The sequence below is a fragment of the Acanthochromis polyacanthus genome, chromosome 4 (assembly GCF_021347895.1).
Source record: "Acanthochromis polyacanthus isolate Apoly-LR-REF ecotype Palm Island chromosome 4, KAUST_Apoly_ChrSc, whole genome shotgun sequence".
NCBI lineage: Eukaryota > Metazoa > Chordata > Actinopteri > Pomacentridae > Acanthochromis > Acanthochromis polyacanthus.
The window spans coordinates 26,395,187-26,410,865 of record NC_067116.1 but is presented as its reverse complement, the minus strand read 5'-3'; the positions used below and the strand labels follow the sequence as shown (position 1 = coordinate 26,410,865).

General features: G+C 40.1%; 2 protein-coding genes across 2 annotated transcripts in view; both read left to right on the top strand.

Annotated features, from left to right (window-relative positions):
- Positions 1–1,747: 1,747 nt before the first annotated feature.
- On the top strand, positions 1,748–11,343 carry tmem44 (transmembrane protein 44). The gene is made up of 10 exons (XM_022194715.2): positions 1,748–1,982; positions 2,063–2,189; positions 2,271–2,361; positions 3,366–3,541; positions 4,059–4,145; positions 4,354–4,524; positions 4,857–5,018; positions 5,323–5,391; positions 5,542–5,682; positions 11,107–11,343. The coding sequence occupies exons 1-10, from the start codon at positions 1,807–1,809 to the stop codon at positions 11,281–11,283; spliced, it is 1,377 nt and encodes a 458-aa protein (XP_022050407.1). The 5' UTR covers positions 1,748–1,806; the 3' UTR covers positions 11,284–11,343.
- Positions 11,344–14,882: 3,539 nt separating this feature from the next.
- The window catches only part of atp13a3 (ATPase 13A3), a 42,115-nt gene continuing 41,318 nt past the window's right edge, over positions 14,883–15,679 (top strand). Inside the window, exon 1 of the mRNA XM_022194716.2 lies at positions 14,883–15,103. The gene's annotated coding sequence lies outside the window, so the exon portion shown is untranslated. The remainder of the gene's footprint in view (positions 15,104–15,679) is intronic.

Genomic DNA, 15,679 nt, shown 5'->3' with positions numbered 1-15,679 from the left:
TTTAGAGTGCAGGGAAAGTGCACACAATGATATGAGCACGAGGAACTGTGCACTGTGTGCTGTTTGAGATGCCTTCAAGATGGGTTCTGCTAGTTTCTCTCTTTTGTGCTGGACGTCATAGCTCCAGTGTGAATCATGATCACACACATCAGAGGTCACGACAGAACAGATAGAGAGTTTTATCAGGACACTAAAGAAACTTAAAGAAAAGTTAGCCTAACTTTGTGAAACAGAATCATTTTGAAAAAGTATATAATTAATTTCCCCCCTAGCAAAGTCAGTCATGAATTGGAAGAAATTAAAGAACTCCTGAATCAGCAATAAAAAAAATTCTCAGAATGCAAGACATAGAAAACAGAGCTGAATTTTAAAAACCCTTTACCAAGCACTCAACGCTACAAAGTTCAGTGTTTCCTCTAGGATTTTTTCCAGCAGCGGCAGCAGGCTCTGCAGAATGAATGTAAAGGAAACCCTGAAGTTGTTCATGCTGTAATGTGAGAAAATGGATTGACAATGAAGGAAACACTGCTGAAGATGAACCTGGTATAGATCGATAGATAGATAGATAGATAGATAGATAGATAGATAGATAGATAGATAGATAGATAGATAGATAGATAGATAGATAGATAGATAGATAGATAGATAGATAGATAGATAGATAGAAATTCAAGGTATCCAGTGTCTCACACACGTTACATTCAAGATAAGGAATGAAAAATAAACCTGTAAATCAGACCGAAGAAATTAGGTGCTAAAGTTGCTGATATTTATAATAAAGGTGCAAAACCGCTTCCATCTACAAAAAAACAGAATATTATAAAGTGCACACTGTTATAATAGAGCTACTGACAACATACAGCAGGTGCCTGGGTTCTGGTGGGCCTGGATTGCTGGTTTAAATGCACATTTATAAGTATAAAGGAGAGTTTTCATATAACTTGTTCTGACCAACCACCTCCTCTCCATCATTGTGATACGACCCCTGAAGGTTCACCCTAAATGCACTCTGGAGAATTATCAGAAAACTGGTGCAGCTTAGCTACAGAAACTACGATCCATCCCATGACATTGATGCTCAAGTTGCTTTTGATTGTGTCAAAAATAATGAAATGACTTTAAATGAAAACTTCTTATCTGTGTGGAATCGGAGTTTAAATAAAGGTAAATCTTTTAAGCAGGAAAAACGATTCTTTTCTATACAGGGGAGTGTATTACAGGGTTAATGAACAAAAGAATATAGTTCTTAAAATTCTACAGTAACATACTGATATTATAAAGTGGGGCCTCTGTTTACTGATATTCTGATTTTTTTTTCATGTCCATTCCAGGTTCACAAGTATGCTCTGCTAAAATCAACGTACACTTTCATTAAAAATTAAGAATATTTTAGGCCTAAAAGAGGCCTAATGACGCCACTGGAGACACACATGACATCACTATCTTCTTCTCAAAGCTGTTTTAATACCTTTGCAGCGTCCTCCTGCTGTTTCATGCAGCTACAGCTTAACTCCAGGGACCATTTCTGTGGGCGTCACCTTACTGACATATTTACCTGGAGAAAGAAAGTTCTTCTGAACATTACACACAAAATGCTTCCTCTCTTGACACCGGTGGATGACGCTTGTTTCTTAAATGTCTCGGCAATAACCCTAATAGAAATTTGTGCTACGTTTTATCTTGAATTTCCCTCAATATATGAGTTTGGTGTGTCAGCTAAGCTCCTCCTCCTCACCTGCATGGATGGATGAGTAGCAGCATGGCTTAGCTTGTCTTCTGATATATTTAGAGATATTTGCACTAAAAATGGACACACGTGCATCCATCACGGACGGTCAAAGCTCCCAAACTTTCCTGACTGGTCTGATGTCTTTTTGCGTCGAATCAGTCACCACCTGCTTCTCTCATGACGCAGACAAACTTTGCGTCCCCGTCGGTCTGACTTTTGCCTCCGCGCTGCTCTTGCTGCTGTCATGTCTTCTGTAAGTACGTTTTCATTCAGATTCTGCCTCAGTAAGTAAATAAAGAAGTCGTGGCATTGAACTCGTGTCACCTGTTGAAGGATCGTGTGTCAAAGGTGCAAACTTGGAGGAGAAAATACAGCAGAAACCGTCCTGATCGTCTACTGCTTCCTGGGTGACTTGTGCAGCACAGTGGGAGCGATTCTGTCCAGACAGCTGCATATTCAGGTAGCCAGGCTGGAGAGAAAGTATTTCTCATCATTTTGCATGCAGTAACGCGTTGTAACTTTATTTTGTTGTCCTCTGCAGATTTTAATGAGCGCTTTTGCTTCTGCTATGGATGCTCTGAATTGTATTTTGTGCTGCTTCCAAGTTGTCCTGTGTTGGAACTCCAAAACAGGTGAGACTGGAGAAGTTTTAAACCTTATTGTTTTCAGACAACCGAACAATTACGCTGTAAAAAAAGAAAAAAAATGCTTTTACGGTAAAATTGCGGCAGCCGTGGTTGACAAAATGCTCAGTAAAAATTACCGTAAAACATTTTTCTACATTTACGGGAACAAAATGTCTTGATATTGTTGATTTTATCGTTGAAAAATGTGCTTATTTCCATATTTTACTGTGGGGAAAAAAAAGCTTTAACCTTTAAAAATGAGAAAATTTACTTGAAAATACTATATAAAATAAAATTTGAGTAACTTATTATAAATATTACAGTGTTTTTCAATTATCAACGCAACAGTTAGTCTTTTTAGCATTAAATGTATGTATTTTTTAAGCCAAAATTGCAGTTAAAGCTGTCATAGATACTAAAGCATATGTCCATTATTATCACAAAAGTACATTAATTTGACTGGTACCATACTGTGTTTTTTTTTTTTTTTTACATGTAATAAATACAGAAATTGCCATGTCACTTGTTACAAATATTGCAACATGTTTACATTACCAGGACAACAATATATACATTTTACTGTGAAAAACCATATGCTTTTTGAGAATTAAATGCAAAAATGACAGTATTGTTATACATATCACAGCGTTTTTCCATTCAGGAGTCAGGAAATGTATTTTTTCAAGAGAAAAATAATCTAAAAAACACTTTTCCCCTGATTAACCAATTTTTGGTGATTCTGTGTCATATAAACCACATCAAACTGTTTTAGAGCTTACAGATTTTTACCATCATAGTTTGACAGTTTTTCAAGTGTAAAACTTACAAACATTTTTGACAGTGTTTTTGATGTTTAAACAAATTGCAGCAGAGTAGTGCAGGTGTTTCAACTGACCAAACCCTTTAGGCAAAACAGCCAGGGGACTTATCAGAGCACCTCTACAGATTAACATTCAAATGTTGAAACAGTTTCTAGCTATCTAACCGTCTTCTCTGGTGTTCTCCTTCAGAAAGGAGGCTGAGGATGATGAAGAGGCGGAGGAGACAGCATCTTCTAGCAGTGTGTGTGCTGATGGTGGTTGCTGGAGGTTTTCTCAGGGCCAGTCAGCCTCCAGCGTTCATTCCTCTCCGACAGAGGAGGCTGTTACATGTGTCTCTGCAAGGCTCCAGTTGGAGTCCTTTAATGGTGCTATTGCACAGACCAGTACATGTGGATGTACTTGAATAATTTGCATGCAACTCGCCTGCACACATCAACTCTTGAATCACACTGAGCGTCACTGATCAATTCTTAACCTGTGCTCACTGAGCTCTGCCATGCTGCAGATAGCATTAATGCAGTGCTGTAGAATTTTAAACGCCCCGTTGCATCTCACAGCATCAGTTTCTGCAGCGTGTATAAGTACTGGTGATCTGATTTGACTAATTGTCCTCATGTTGTATTGTATAATAAAAATACATTTTATTTGTAAGTGCCTTTCTTGACACCCAAAGTCACTTTACAGTAAAAACCAATACAACAAACCATACAAAAAAATAAACATACATAAAGATAAAAAGCATGCTTAAAGAGGCAGTTAGAGAGTATGAATAGCCCTGAACAGATGAGTCTGGATTTGAAGAGAGAGCCAGTGGAGTTGCTGTAGGACAGGGGTGATGTGCTGAAATGATGTATCTAACGCCTTAAAACTGTTCTTCTAAAGGACAACACTGAACTCTTGGGTTACATACTCGGCCTGCTGTCCTTTGCCATCGCCTGCAGCTCCAGGTTTCCTGCACTCCGTAGAGCAGTAAGTGACAAACATGAGAAGAAACTGTTCACAACAGGGTTTACCGCTTCATTCACAGCTTTTTTTATTGTGCTGACTCATGATTCAATGCTGCAGTGTCTTCAGAGTAGTAAAGCAGTGTGCTGCAGTCTCCTTTTTGTGCTCTGAAACAATACATGAGTGTCTGAACTACTTGCTTTCCATTAAACTGTTACTTGTTTCCTTCAAGTGTAGAGGACAGATGTTGACCCGGGCTAACATCTTCTCTGGGCTGTGTTGCTCACTGGCTGGTGTCCTCTACACAGCTGCCATACTCCTCTACGACACTCACTTTGGGTTTCTTATGAGAGTCCTGCCGTGGCTCCTGTCGTCAATCAGTTGTGTTGGCCTGGACCTTCTTGTATCCTTTTGTAGCACATTGTGGTCACATCTTTAAACATCTGTGTGGAGATGCTTGCTTGCATTGTTTCCTATGAAAGCTTTGCATGTTCTAAAAAAATATTTTCTGGTGTTTGCAGTAACATTGAAAGGCAGCATGACTGAACAGGTGGAGTCCCACAAGCTGCGAGTTAAATGTCATCTATTAACAAAACCACAGTAGCCACAAATATTAAATGGAGCTTCAGAGTCCCACTATAATCAGCAGCTGGATTTAGGTGATCCTTAATTTGACTGAACATATGCAAACTGAACCAAGATGTGTTTTGTTTGTCTTTAACACAATATTTTTAGATTGTAGGCACTTATTGTTGTAAGAGACAAAGCAGGCAGCAGCCTGTGAGCCTTTCTTCAGACATGGAGAGACTTTTAGGTGGTTCAGGCCTCCACACTGAGGATAACGCTGTCATGAAAAGACACAGAAAACAGAACATTCGTTCCTCTGCACCAACAAGAGTAAGTTTGTGTGAAGATTTTGCTGCTGTTGCATGTACAAAATTACTGCTTATATTTCTTGGAGTCAATTAAGAGACTTTTGATTTTAGTGGGAATTTCCTGCAAGATAAAATACCTATTGTTTTTAATTTAACATTGACAATATTGGGCTTTTGCTTATTTTATCTGAATGTGGCAGCTTAAATCTACAGTAAGGTAGTGGAGGAATTGTTCTTGTTTGCATTTGCATAAATGTTTGTGATTGATGCTTTTTTTTGCTCATGTCTTGATTTGAATATTGTCGTATTCAACCTTCTCTTCAAAGACAAAAAATGTCCAGAAGATGGCAGAGATGGGTCATTACATGGATGTCCACGTTCAACCTCCGAGAGCAGTAAGTGAAGAATCTGTTGTGGCTCAGACGCTTAACAATAGAAATGCATGCTTGATATGAGACATTCATGTTCATTGCATGTTATCTTCACTTCAGTGAGTTGTTATCCATGCAATGGTTGTGATTTCTTTACATTTTTTTAATTTGCAGATGTCCCTGAAGGACGTGACCTTGTCAAAGCAGCAGGTGGAGGATGGGCCTCTCAACAGGATGGTGCGAGTGATCAGAGCTGGCAGTTTCTGCTCCACAGATACATCCTATGACTCCTCAGTGGTCAGCTCTGATCTGGAGGTGGGTTGGATTTCTTTGGTCAAATTACTTAAAGGTCCCATATGCTGAATATTATTTTTAGTTTTGCGACTGTTTTTAAGTTGGAGGCAACGTAAAATTTGTAGCCTCTAACTTTACAAGCCAGTAAGAATTCTACTGAGCTACTTTCCTCCCTGCAGAGGAACCAACAGCTCAGATGTTCTATAGTCCTGCCCCTTCACTCACTGCTGCTTCCAGGTCAGCCTGTGACGATGAGCTGCTGCCTCACCGTCCACCAGAATTACTTTACTTCCCGTAGCAGCTTCTGCAAACTGTAAAATCTCTCAGCCACGAGTAAAGCATCTGAAACAAAGCATCTGAGTGACTGAAGGCTAAGTGGCCATTTTTTGTTTTTGATGGCAGTGACCCCACAACAGTCATGCTCGCATGTTGTGTGGATAATGTTATCATTAGCTTTGACTGTTTATGCACAGGTCAGAGCTCTGTGGAAACCATAAAGCTAAGAGACATTCAGAGATGGTGAGAATTTAACAGCAATTTGAAACCCATAAACACAGACAGGATGGGTTAATGTGTTTTCTTGTTGCCTGTTGGGTTTTGGTGAAACCTCAACTCAGCCGGTGTTTACTTCCATTTACTTCTGTCTCCAAACTCACATGTATCGCTAGATTTTTTACAGCCAAATTCTCAGTAAAGCTGTTCTCATTTATAGATTGACTTTTCGTTTCTGTTGCCAGACAATAGAACGAGCACGCAACAGTGACCAAAGCAAACCCATTCTGAAGTGGCTTCTTTACCGGCCACGTCAGAGTCAATTCCAAGCTGCTCTCTGCAATACCAAAATACCTCATAACTGCAGCATCATCTGACAAACTCACCATATGCATGAGTTACAAACAACTGCGCTAGTTCATGCCCTTAGCATTCCAGGAAATCAGACGCACCCCATTACCCGTTTTCACAGCCTTAGCCATCTAAGGACAGTAATAACAAGTCAGATTGGCACCGCCTGACCCAGTGCATTCTGTACTGTAATGGTCTGGAGACAGTGTCCCTGAGGAAAAGACAGGAGGCAGAGCTGGAGGTAGCAGAACTGAAGATGCTGAGGTTCTCTCTGGGAGTGACCAGGATGGATAGGATCAGGAATGAGGTACAATATGCGACCTTTAAATATGAAATTAACTTTAGCAAGCTAACCAATCAGAACAGAAATTCAGAAGAAATGTTTCAAATCAAATCAAATCAAACTTTATTTATAGGGCACTTTTTCATACATTAAAATGCAGCACAAAGTGCTATACATGTTAAAAACAGTCCCCTCCATCCGCCCCATCTCCAACCCCAACACATACACACACACACACACCAAATACACACCACACACACACACACACACACACACACACCCACACACACACACACACAGATGAAGTGATCTTAAAAGCGCGTGGCTGAGTACAGAGGAGCCAGGTCAGTAAACGCTAGGAGGCCGACTGCACGGGGCGCCATCTACAGCACAGGGCCAGATGCCTCTGCCTGGGCATGCCCCGCCACAAGGACAGTGAGGGGCCCACACAGCAAAACAGTCTTGGAGACCCCCGACTTGGCCAAGAAGATGCCAGCCACAAGACAGAGACACCCCAACCAGGGCCAATTGCAGCCCCCAGTGCAGCCGGCCCCCACTGAGGAAACACTGGAGATATGGAATAAAAATGTAAAACTACAAAGTCTAAGAACATAAAACTAAATAAATAAGTAAAGTTAAATAAAATATTAAATAAAATATAAAGTAAAGTACTAACAAATGGCTAAAATATCATTTAAAAGTAATAAAATAAAAATAAGTAAAAAGAGGGCTAAGATTCATAAATAAATAAAATTAAATAAAAATATTAATGAAAATAAGACATTAGTTAAAAGTTTCCTCAGTACATATAATGTAAATCCACTCTGTTCCCTCCTTCTCCAGAAAAGTATCTAACTATATCTATACAGCGGTTGATACAACCACCATAACAGGGCCGGTCGATAGCTGGACTCTTCTCTTCTGTGGTTCCCGATGGTGGAATGAGTTGCCAAACTCTATTCAATCTGCAGAGGCTCTGTCAGTCTTTATGAAAATACTAAAAACGCAGCTCTTCACTTAACAACTTTGCACTTGACAGACTGAAAATAATAAAAATCCTATTTTTTCTACTACCTATAGACACTATGGTCCTACTATGACTCTTGAACTTGCTTTATGGCATTTATCTGGGATATTTTCCCCTGACTAGATCCTTGCTTGTGTTGTATCTACTCTCAGATGTACATTGCTTTGGATAGAACCGTCTGCTAAATGAAATTGTAGAATTGTAGAATCTAAATATTTCATCATTCATTCATAGGGCTGCTGCATTTACTCATTTGTCTCTCAAATGTGTATCTGCTTTATTTTTCGGCTTCCTGTTGTCTTGAAATTGTGCAAATTCACATTGAATTTTGCAATCTGTCTGTCATCACATTTTCAGGAACAGTCTTTTGCAAGTGTGGAAGTCTGATTTGAGCAGTGATCTCAGGAACAAGTCTGTCAGCAGAACAGCTAGAATGTGCACTTCTGACAAAGCACCACTAGGTGGCGACAACACGTTAGTGAGCACGGTTACTGTGGAAATACAGTATTAATGAGTATAACTGAGTGTTTGACTCCTTGTCTTTGTGCCAAATCACCTTGTATGAACTGTAGTGATGACATGAATGTGTTCTGCTTTATTGCCTCTTTGCATCAGGTTATGTAACGAGTTTTCGTCTGCACAATGCTGCGCCGAAGTCCATGAGGAGGTGAAAGTTGAGGCTGATGGTTTTTGATGAATGTTTGGTGAACTGAAGGGATTTGCTGTTTTCTTTGTTCTGTTTTTCTGGATTGAAACAAGAAAATGTGCTTCATGCTATTTTAACTCGTCGTTATATGATTACATGTACAGTAAAGGGACAGCTTGTTGAAACAGTCAGTATTGGATGCTACTATCAAAACTATGCTTATCAGCTTCTGTTTTTAGTGCCACTTGAGTTCCTCATCATTAATATGATATTAGAATTTAATATTGGGAAATAGCATTGACTTGTCTGTATATTTAAGCCCAGCAGACCGAAGATCTCATAAGAAGAAGTTCTGTTAAGGACAGTGTTTTTGCTGTTGCTTAGTGCTTTTTCCATGTGACTCTGGGGAAGTAAGTCAGAGGACGGCCGTCAGAGGAGACAATAGTCAGCATGTTCTTGTAGGACGCTTTGGTTGAACTCTATGGAGGGATGTGTGTGTGCATGTGGGTTTGTGAGCAAAAGTGTAGGGTAGGGCAGGGTTTGAGTTTTATATTTGTTCTGCAGTTTACGGTTGAGCCAAGAATCGGTCCTGGCTACACAGCAAAACTCATCTTGTTGTTGAGGATAGTTCACATTTATATAATTTCCCCTCTTTGAAATGCATAGTTTGAGTTTGCAAGGCAGAGTGAAATTACAAGCTTTTTCCTTCTCAGGCCTGGACGCTCACAACCACAAGAGAAAACCCCAAACTGTGCTGCTGTGGAAAGCCAAGCTCTGGAGGATGTCATTTAATCAGAAACAAAGGCAAATGGTGCAAGCACAAACAATTGCAGGTTGATACTGTTCACTGAACAGGAAAAAGCAAATGACGTAAACACTTTTAGCACGCTTGTTGTGTTAGAGAAGTAACAGGGATTAAAATACGTGTCCACTATGAGAATTTGTTGTACTGGGTAAAGTACGAAACTTCATTTGAATATGGAAACTCTGTGTTATCAACTTTATCTAATCTCAGCTGTCATTGGTTGATGGATGCCTGTTAGTCATTAACGCAGCATAAGAGACCAAATCTATAAACTTATGATAAAAACAGCCAGCCTTTGCCGATCAATTCTGAACAAATCTCTTATCTGGTCTTTTAAATCACAATCTGTTGTAGGTAAACTCAAACATAAGGCCGTCCCTCTGTGACGCTCTTTCCACTTGTTAGAATTAACAGACGCTGTTTACTCGGTGATATAATGGAAATATGGTTTCTTTCCAAGTTGACTCTGTGTCTAATGTTTAATCCTCAATATACAGAAGTCCAGATGAGTTCAACATTTGTCTTTGGTTGCTTTACTGTCACTATAATAAATCCGGAGGTCGACTAAGTGCTGAACTGCTTTAAGGCAAACTGAAGACACAAAGGAAGATCACGGAATCTTTTGTCAGAATTATTCTTATAAAAGCATTTTGGATACTTTACATGATATCACTATAATTGGTACTCATGGGAAAATCCTAAAAAAAACTTTGGAGTGTGCAGCATGTCTAAACCGAGCAGCCACCGCAGCCAGCAGCCTGGAATCTCTATTGTGCTGTGTGTTACTCGCACACTTCTGCTGAGGTCCGGTTCTCGGCCGGGGCGAGCCTGAGGGGTACAGTGATGGGTGGAATTGTTTGAGATTTGCCATGTGGCCCAATTGTTCTGCTGTAAAGGATCTTTGATTAAAGACCCAAACTGGGCTGGGTCTGTCTGCTTAGGAAGTACTGCAAAATGGTTGCCTTGTCTATAGGGGGCCAGTGCTACCCTCTGCTATTTTAGGAGATGTTTATGGCCTCTTGTGTGATGCCTGCCAGCCAGGAATTTAATTGTGTGTGAACAATGTGAAGGCTTTTGTACTGTAGGTGTGCAGTTGATGCTGTCACACAGTTTTACAACAAACTTTCAGGATCTTAAATGTTACAATTACCATTTTCAAAATTAAAAATGAAGAACACCGAATCACAAAATTAACACATTTTGCTGCGCTTCAACCAGAGGAATGAGGCCTTACTCAAGTGATTACTCTTCAGGACACCTTTCATATTTTCTTTATAGACCAATAATTAAAAACAATTTAGGATCCTATTACACTGATGATGATGGCTTCTTTGTTTGTATAAAGAACTGTTAATGTTATTCATATATTTCATGTTTTTGCACGTTTTTCCCTACCTCTGTAGTCCTCATATTCTGATTGTGTCTGTATTTTTTTGTTTGTATGTTTTACATTATCTGTATGGCTGTATGTGGATGTTTGTAGATTTTATATATGTTTGGATATGTGCTTGGGTGAATAATATTGGTTTGTTTATTTATTTGGTTAAAACAAACCAATTCCTTGGTGTGTCTAAATTGGCAGCCAAGGGATGATTTGGCAATATTTATGCAACTCCCACAGACATGATTATGCATATATGCGCTTGTCACACAATGTGTTTTATGTTGTAAATAATATTTGCCAAAATCAATCAAAAATTGCAAAAAAATACTGTCTCCAAGGCATGTCATACTAGTAATGTTATCTATTTTCCCCTATTTATATAAACCTGGCAGAATATTACCTATCAAAGTACCTCTAGCAACAACCTTCTATAATTCCCCATCTTGATGTTTTTCAGTGGGATTTTGAGGCAGCAAACACACAGTGGAGGGAACCTACAGCAAAACAACACCAGGGGGATGAGTTTCCCCTGCAGGAGTGGCCAACAAACCCCAAACCCTTCGATGCCTGCATGCGCTCCATGTCTGAGAAAACTCCAGGAGAGGGCAGCCCTGTTGTAACCTCTGTTAAATGAACTCTCCTTCACACACATGTGGAGCATTAATTTGAGAATAAATAAAAAGTGCAAATATTGGCCTGTTTTGTTTTACTGCACAGGTTTGCAACTCAGCTAATATGAGTGTAAGGCACTATAACTGAAATTATGCTGGTTGGTTTTGGTTTTACTGAAGGTACATGGTGTAGCATAGTCTTCAACTCCAGCTAACATAAAACCCTCCCTGAGAACTCAGATCTGTCTGGAAAGTTTACAGAAAAGACCTTTCCTAATAAAACGGTATTACTCCCCTGCTGCCATTCGAGGTTATTGGGCCACATCCTGTATTTTGTTGGTCGACCGGGTTATCAGGGCTGGACTGGGAAAAGGGCCGGCGGAGCAGATAAGCTGCAGACTAGATGTCCAGGGTTTGTCCGTTCCTCTCCATCATTCAGCAGACCTCTGTCCATCTGCCTGCGCCGAGGCTTTACAAGATGATGCTGGATCAACACAACAGAGCATTTTTAACTGAAGGGACTTCCTACGGCCTGATAATTAAACAATACACAGATTGGAGAGTAGCTATGAACCGCAATTTACTCCTCCCTTACATTTCCTCGAGCGACATGTCTGAGACAAATGACTGGGAAACAACTAATGAGATGTAACAAAGCAATTGCTGATATCAGCAGTGGACATTAATGTAACTTAACACCTTGATCTGCCTGTAAACATGACCCAGTAGGTCAGACTGGGAGATAACTCGTAGTTGTTTACCGGATCTTACGTGATCTTATTTTGTCAGCAGAGTAATTTCTGCTACATTTTTTAAAGCTATGAATGTTGGCTTTTAAAATTAGGCTGTTCTGTGCCAGAAATTAATAATTAGGTGTTGATGTATTACATAACCCTGAACAAACTGATTGGTTTCCACATTAGTTTGTTTACTTTGAGTGATTTTGCTAACATTTGTCATGACATATTTATTTCTTCAACTGTTTAGCTTTTAATGTATATGTGATGAGACAAACTCTCAATGGATGATCGTTCAGTGCCTCTTGCTGATTTTAGGCTGATCTATTGTTGTTGATACTCAGGAATGAATGAATGACTGAATAAGATCAATCATTACGTAGATAGTGTTGTTTTAACTGTCTCCTGAACTTTACTGCCACATTTAAAAAAAAAAATCTGTTTCTCTGTTGCTCACCGAAGAATTTAACTGTTAACCATCTTATAGACCAAAAGCACAAGTCGCTGTTTGAGGGCTCTGATCTCATGACAAATGCTGAGCTGGCATTGCTCCATCTCTGGGCCTCATCTCTGTCCCTTCTGAGACTGGGCCAAAGGAAAACAAACTGTGCGTCCCACAAAAAAAGGTGGAATTCTGTGTGCAGAAGTGATGGAGAGCCTGGATTAGCACATCTGAAGCAGCAGTGGGGAACAGGCCTTTGTGTTTTTCTTGGCCCGTACGTCAGCGATCACTCCACTGCAAACGACATGGAAGATGCCGGATGATCTGTGCCTGCAGGACGTTTTGCTCACCTTGCAAGTTAACCAGAGGAGAGGAGGAGGGAGAGGGGGAATTGTTCAGGACTAACACAACAGTTGGAGCGAATAAGTGAGGAATAAATCAGAAAGCAAGTGTTCATTAATGAACACAAACTGTATCTGTTCCTGAATAACTCTGAGTAGCGGATTGCATAATAGTGAGCTGCTTGTCTGCTTTGTAAAAGAGACACTCCACTGATTTGACAAAAAGATTAGGACATTTTTCTTGTCATCATAACATTATCTTAAGACACTTGTAAGGCGTCTTCTCAATCTACAATCTGTAGATTCAGAGTTTCAGAAGGTTGACGCTCACGCTCAACTTCATGAAGGTGCAAAAAGTCTCTTTCATGAAACATTTCTTAAAGATATTTGCAAATCTACTAAGTATAAACGGCTCCACAAACAGGTTTATGGTGCACTTTGTATTGCCTGTCACGGACAACAATACACATGAAATTACGTATTTTTTTCTTACCTTTTTAAGAATAGCTTCTATATGCAGTGTATGGTCAGATCGACTCCAGCTGGCGAAGAAAACATCAGAAAGCAGGCATTAGAGTCCTGGCAGAGACAGAGCCTTGGATTTTCTAAGGTGTATTCACAAATTATTTTAGGTCCTAAAACTTGAGTAAAATCTCATTTGATAGATAAATAAGCTAGATTTAAGGCCCATCACTTTTCTGTCACTGTGTCTAGCTACACAGAAGTGTTTTTCTGTATTTATTACCATTTTTATTGTGTTCTGCAGTTGTTATCAACTTAGATGTATAACACCTGTTAAAGTATGAAGACAATTATTTCTGCCATTTCTTAAGTTCTCTACAATTAGTTAGCTTACTGACTTTACCACCAAGTAAGAATCCAACTCAGGTGCTGTGTAACTTCTAACTCACTGACTGTCAATCGCAGATGCAGTCAGCGCGTTTTCTTCCTGAAGGGGGTGGGAACAGCAGCAGCTCATTGGCTTTTGTTGCAAAGTAGCCCATCCTTAGAACAGCCCTAAAAACAAGGGATAGAATATAATAGCTTTATTGTCACTGCACATATTTGTACAATGAAATCTGCATGTGCAATGCCTAAAAACTATGTAATACAAGTCTAATAGACACATGCATGCACACATACATCTGTCCCCATGAATGATGATAATAAAAACCTGATAAAAACAGCATCAAAATCCAGTGACATGATAATATGGAAAGTTATAAAATATAATTTCTGCATGTAATGTTCTTGGACTGCACAGTAACTCAGTGGTTAGCACTGTTGCCTGGCAGTTAGAAGATCCCCGGATCTTTCTGTACGTAGTTTGCATGTTCTCCCTGTGCATGTGTGTGTCTTCCCACAGTCCAAAAACATGCTGAGGTTAACTGGTAACTCTAAAATTGTTGTTAGGTGTGAATTGAATGTGCTTTTTTTCTCTGTGTAGCCCTGTGATAGCCTGGCGACCTGTCCAGGGTGTCTCCTGCCTTCACGCTAAGTCAGATGGAATAGACTCCAGCCCTCCCCATGATCCTAATGAGGATTGAGTGATGTACAGATAATGATGGATGGATGTAATTTTCTTCAAGTTATTGTGCATTGTACTATGTTTGTAGACAATTGAAACAGTTTATTCTGTGATGTGAAATATTATGATGACGCAGGGGTGTGGCAATAGTAGGGCAGCGATTATTAATGCTCAGTTCAGTAATGGCTTTTTGCTGGGGAAAAAAAACATTTGTGATTTAAAGGTATTTGGTAGTGTGGACAGATCTGGAGACTTCTCTTGTTTTTTGTGCACAGTAGCACAATTTACAGAATAAAAAACAGAAAAGACACACCATGGGGACACTGGAGACTTTGAATAATTTGCGCCCTTTAATTTGATCAGTTTTCTATGATTATTATTATTTTTTTTTTATTTTTTTATTTTTTGTCTTAAACTGCGCTTGTTGTTATTAAAATACCTTCTTATCTCACCTTTTTTTTTTTTTTACAGTCATGATTTTGGACATCTGACACTGAATGAGCTCTTCTATCTTTTTGTTCAGGTGACGTGCTCCCCAACTCACATTGCGTGGAGCTCCGTGATGTCACGATACGTCACTTCCTGGCGTCAGACAGCCAGTTGAGGCCAGTTCAGTATAGCTGTAGTATCAGTCTGTCAACACTCGGCAGCTTCAGCTCTGCCCGTCTGCAGCGACAACATTTTTCTGTCAAACTTGACTCGTTTTCCTCTTCAACGACGTTTTCCTTCAGATAACAGCGACTCTCTCCTCACTATGACTCGAAGGTGATCTTCAGAGTGTCCGGGTGGTTCTGGGTGAGTGACTTCTTCTCCAGTATGTTCGCGGTTTGTCTACATCGCTGTCATCATCACCCATGTGTCAGTTGCTACCGAGCGCGGCTAAAGCTAGTTGATGCGTGTCCGGACGTCAGCCTCCTGCTTCCTGCGGTAGGGCTGGAAAACTACCCGGGGCTGCTGTCTGAACACAGTTTTGCCCAGGGATATGGGATAAAATCTGAAGCAGAACCCACAGCGGAAGGCACACGGACGTTGTTATTAGTAAGCTAGTCACTAAGTAGCGGGCTAACAATGAAGATTGGCTAACGTTAGCCGGCTAGCAAACATCCAGCGATGTCTTCTCACCTACCCAGTGCAGCTCTTCCCCGGCAGCCCCGGGACTGGAGCCATGATTAACTGTCAGCAATCTGTCACCCAACAGGGACTAGTGTTGTCCTCTGTGTTGTTAACATTAGCTAGTGACAAATGAACCGACGCAAATCTGCAGACGATTATTATCAACGCCTTTTAATGTGAAGGTGTCCGATCGCTCAGATGTGACAGAAGTTATTTGGTATTTTGAATCTTCCAGTGGCTTAATAAACTTTTCTTTTG

Bases quoted from the DNA above. Each gene is read 5' to 3' on its own strand.
- tmem44 (XM_022194715.2), top strand. From the start codon at position 1,807: ATGGACACACGTGCATCCATCACGGACGGTCAAAGCTCCCAAACTTTC. The intron at 2,190-2,270 runs GTAGCCAGGCTG...TGTCCTCTGCAG, and splicing joins CCAGACAGCTGCATATTCAG to ATTTTAATGAGCGCTTTTGC. The intron at 4,525-4,856 runs GTATCCTTTTGT...CAATATTTTTAG, and splicing joins GTGTTGGCCTGGACCTTCTT to ATTGTAGGCACTTATTGTTG.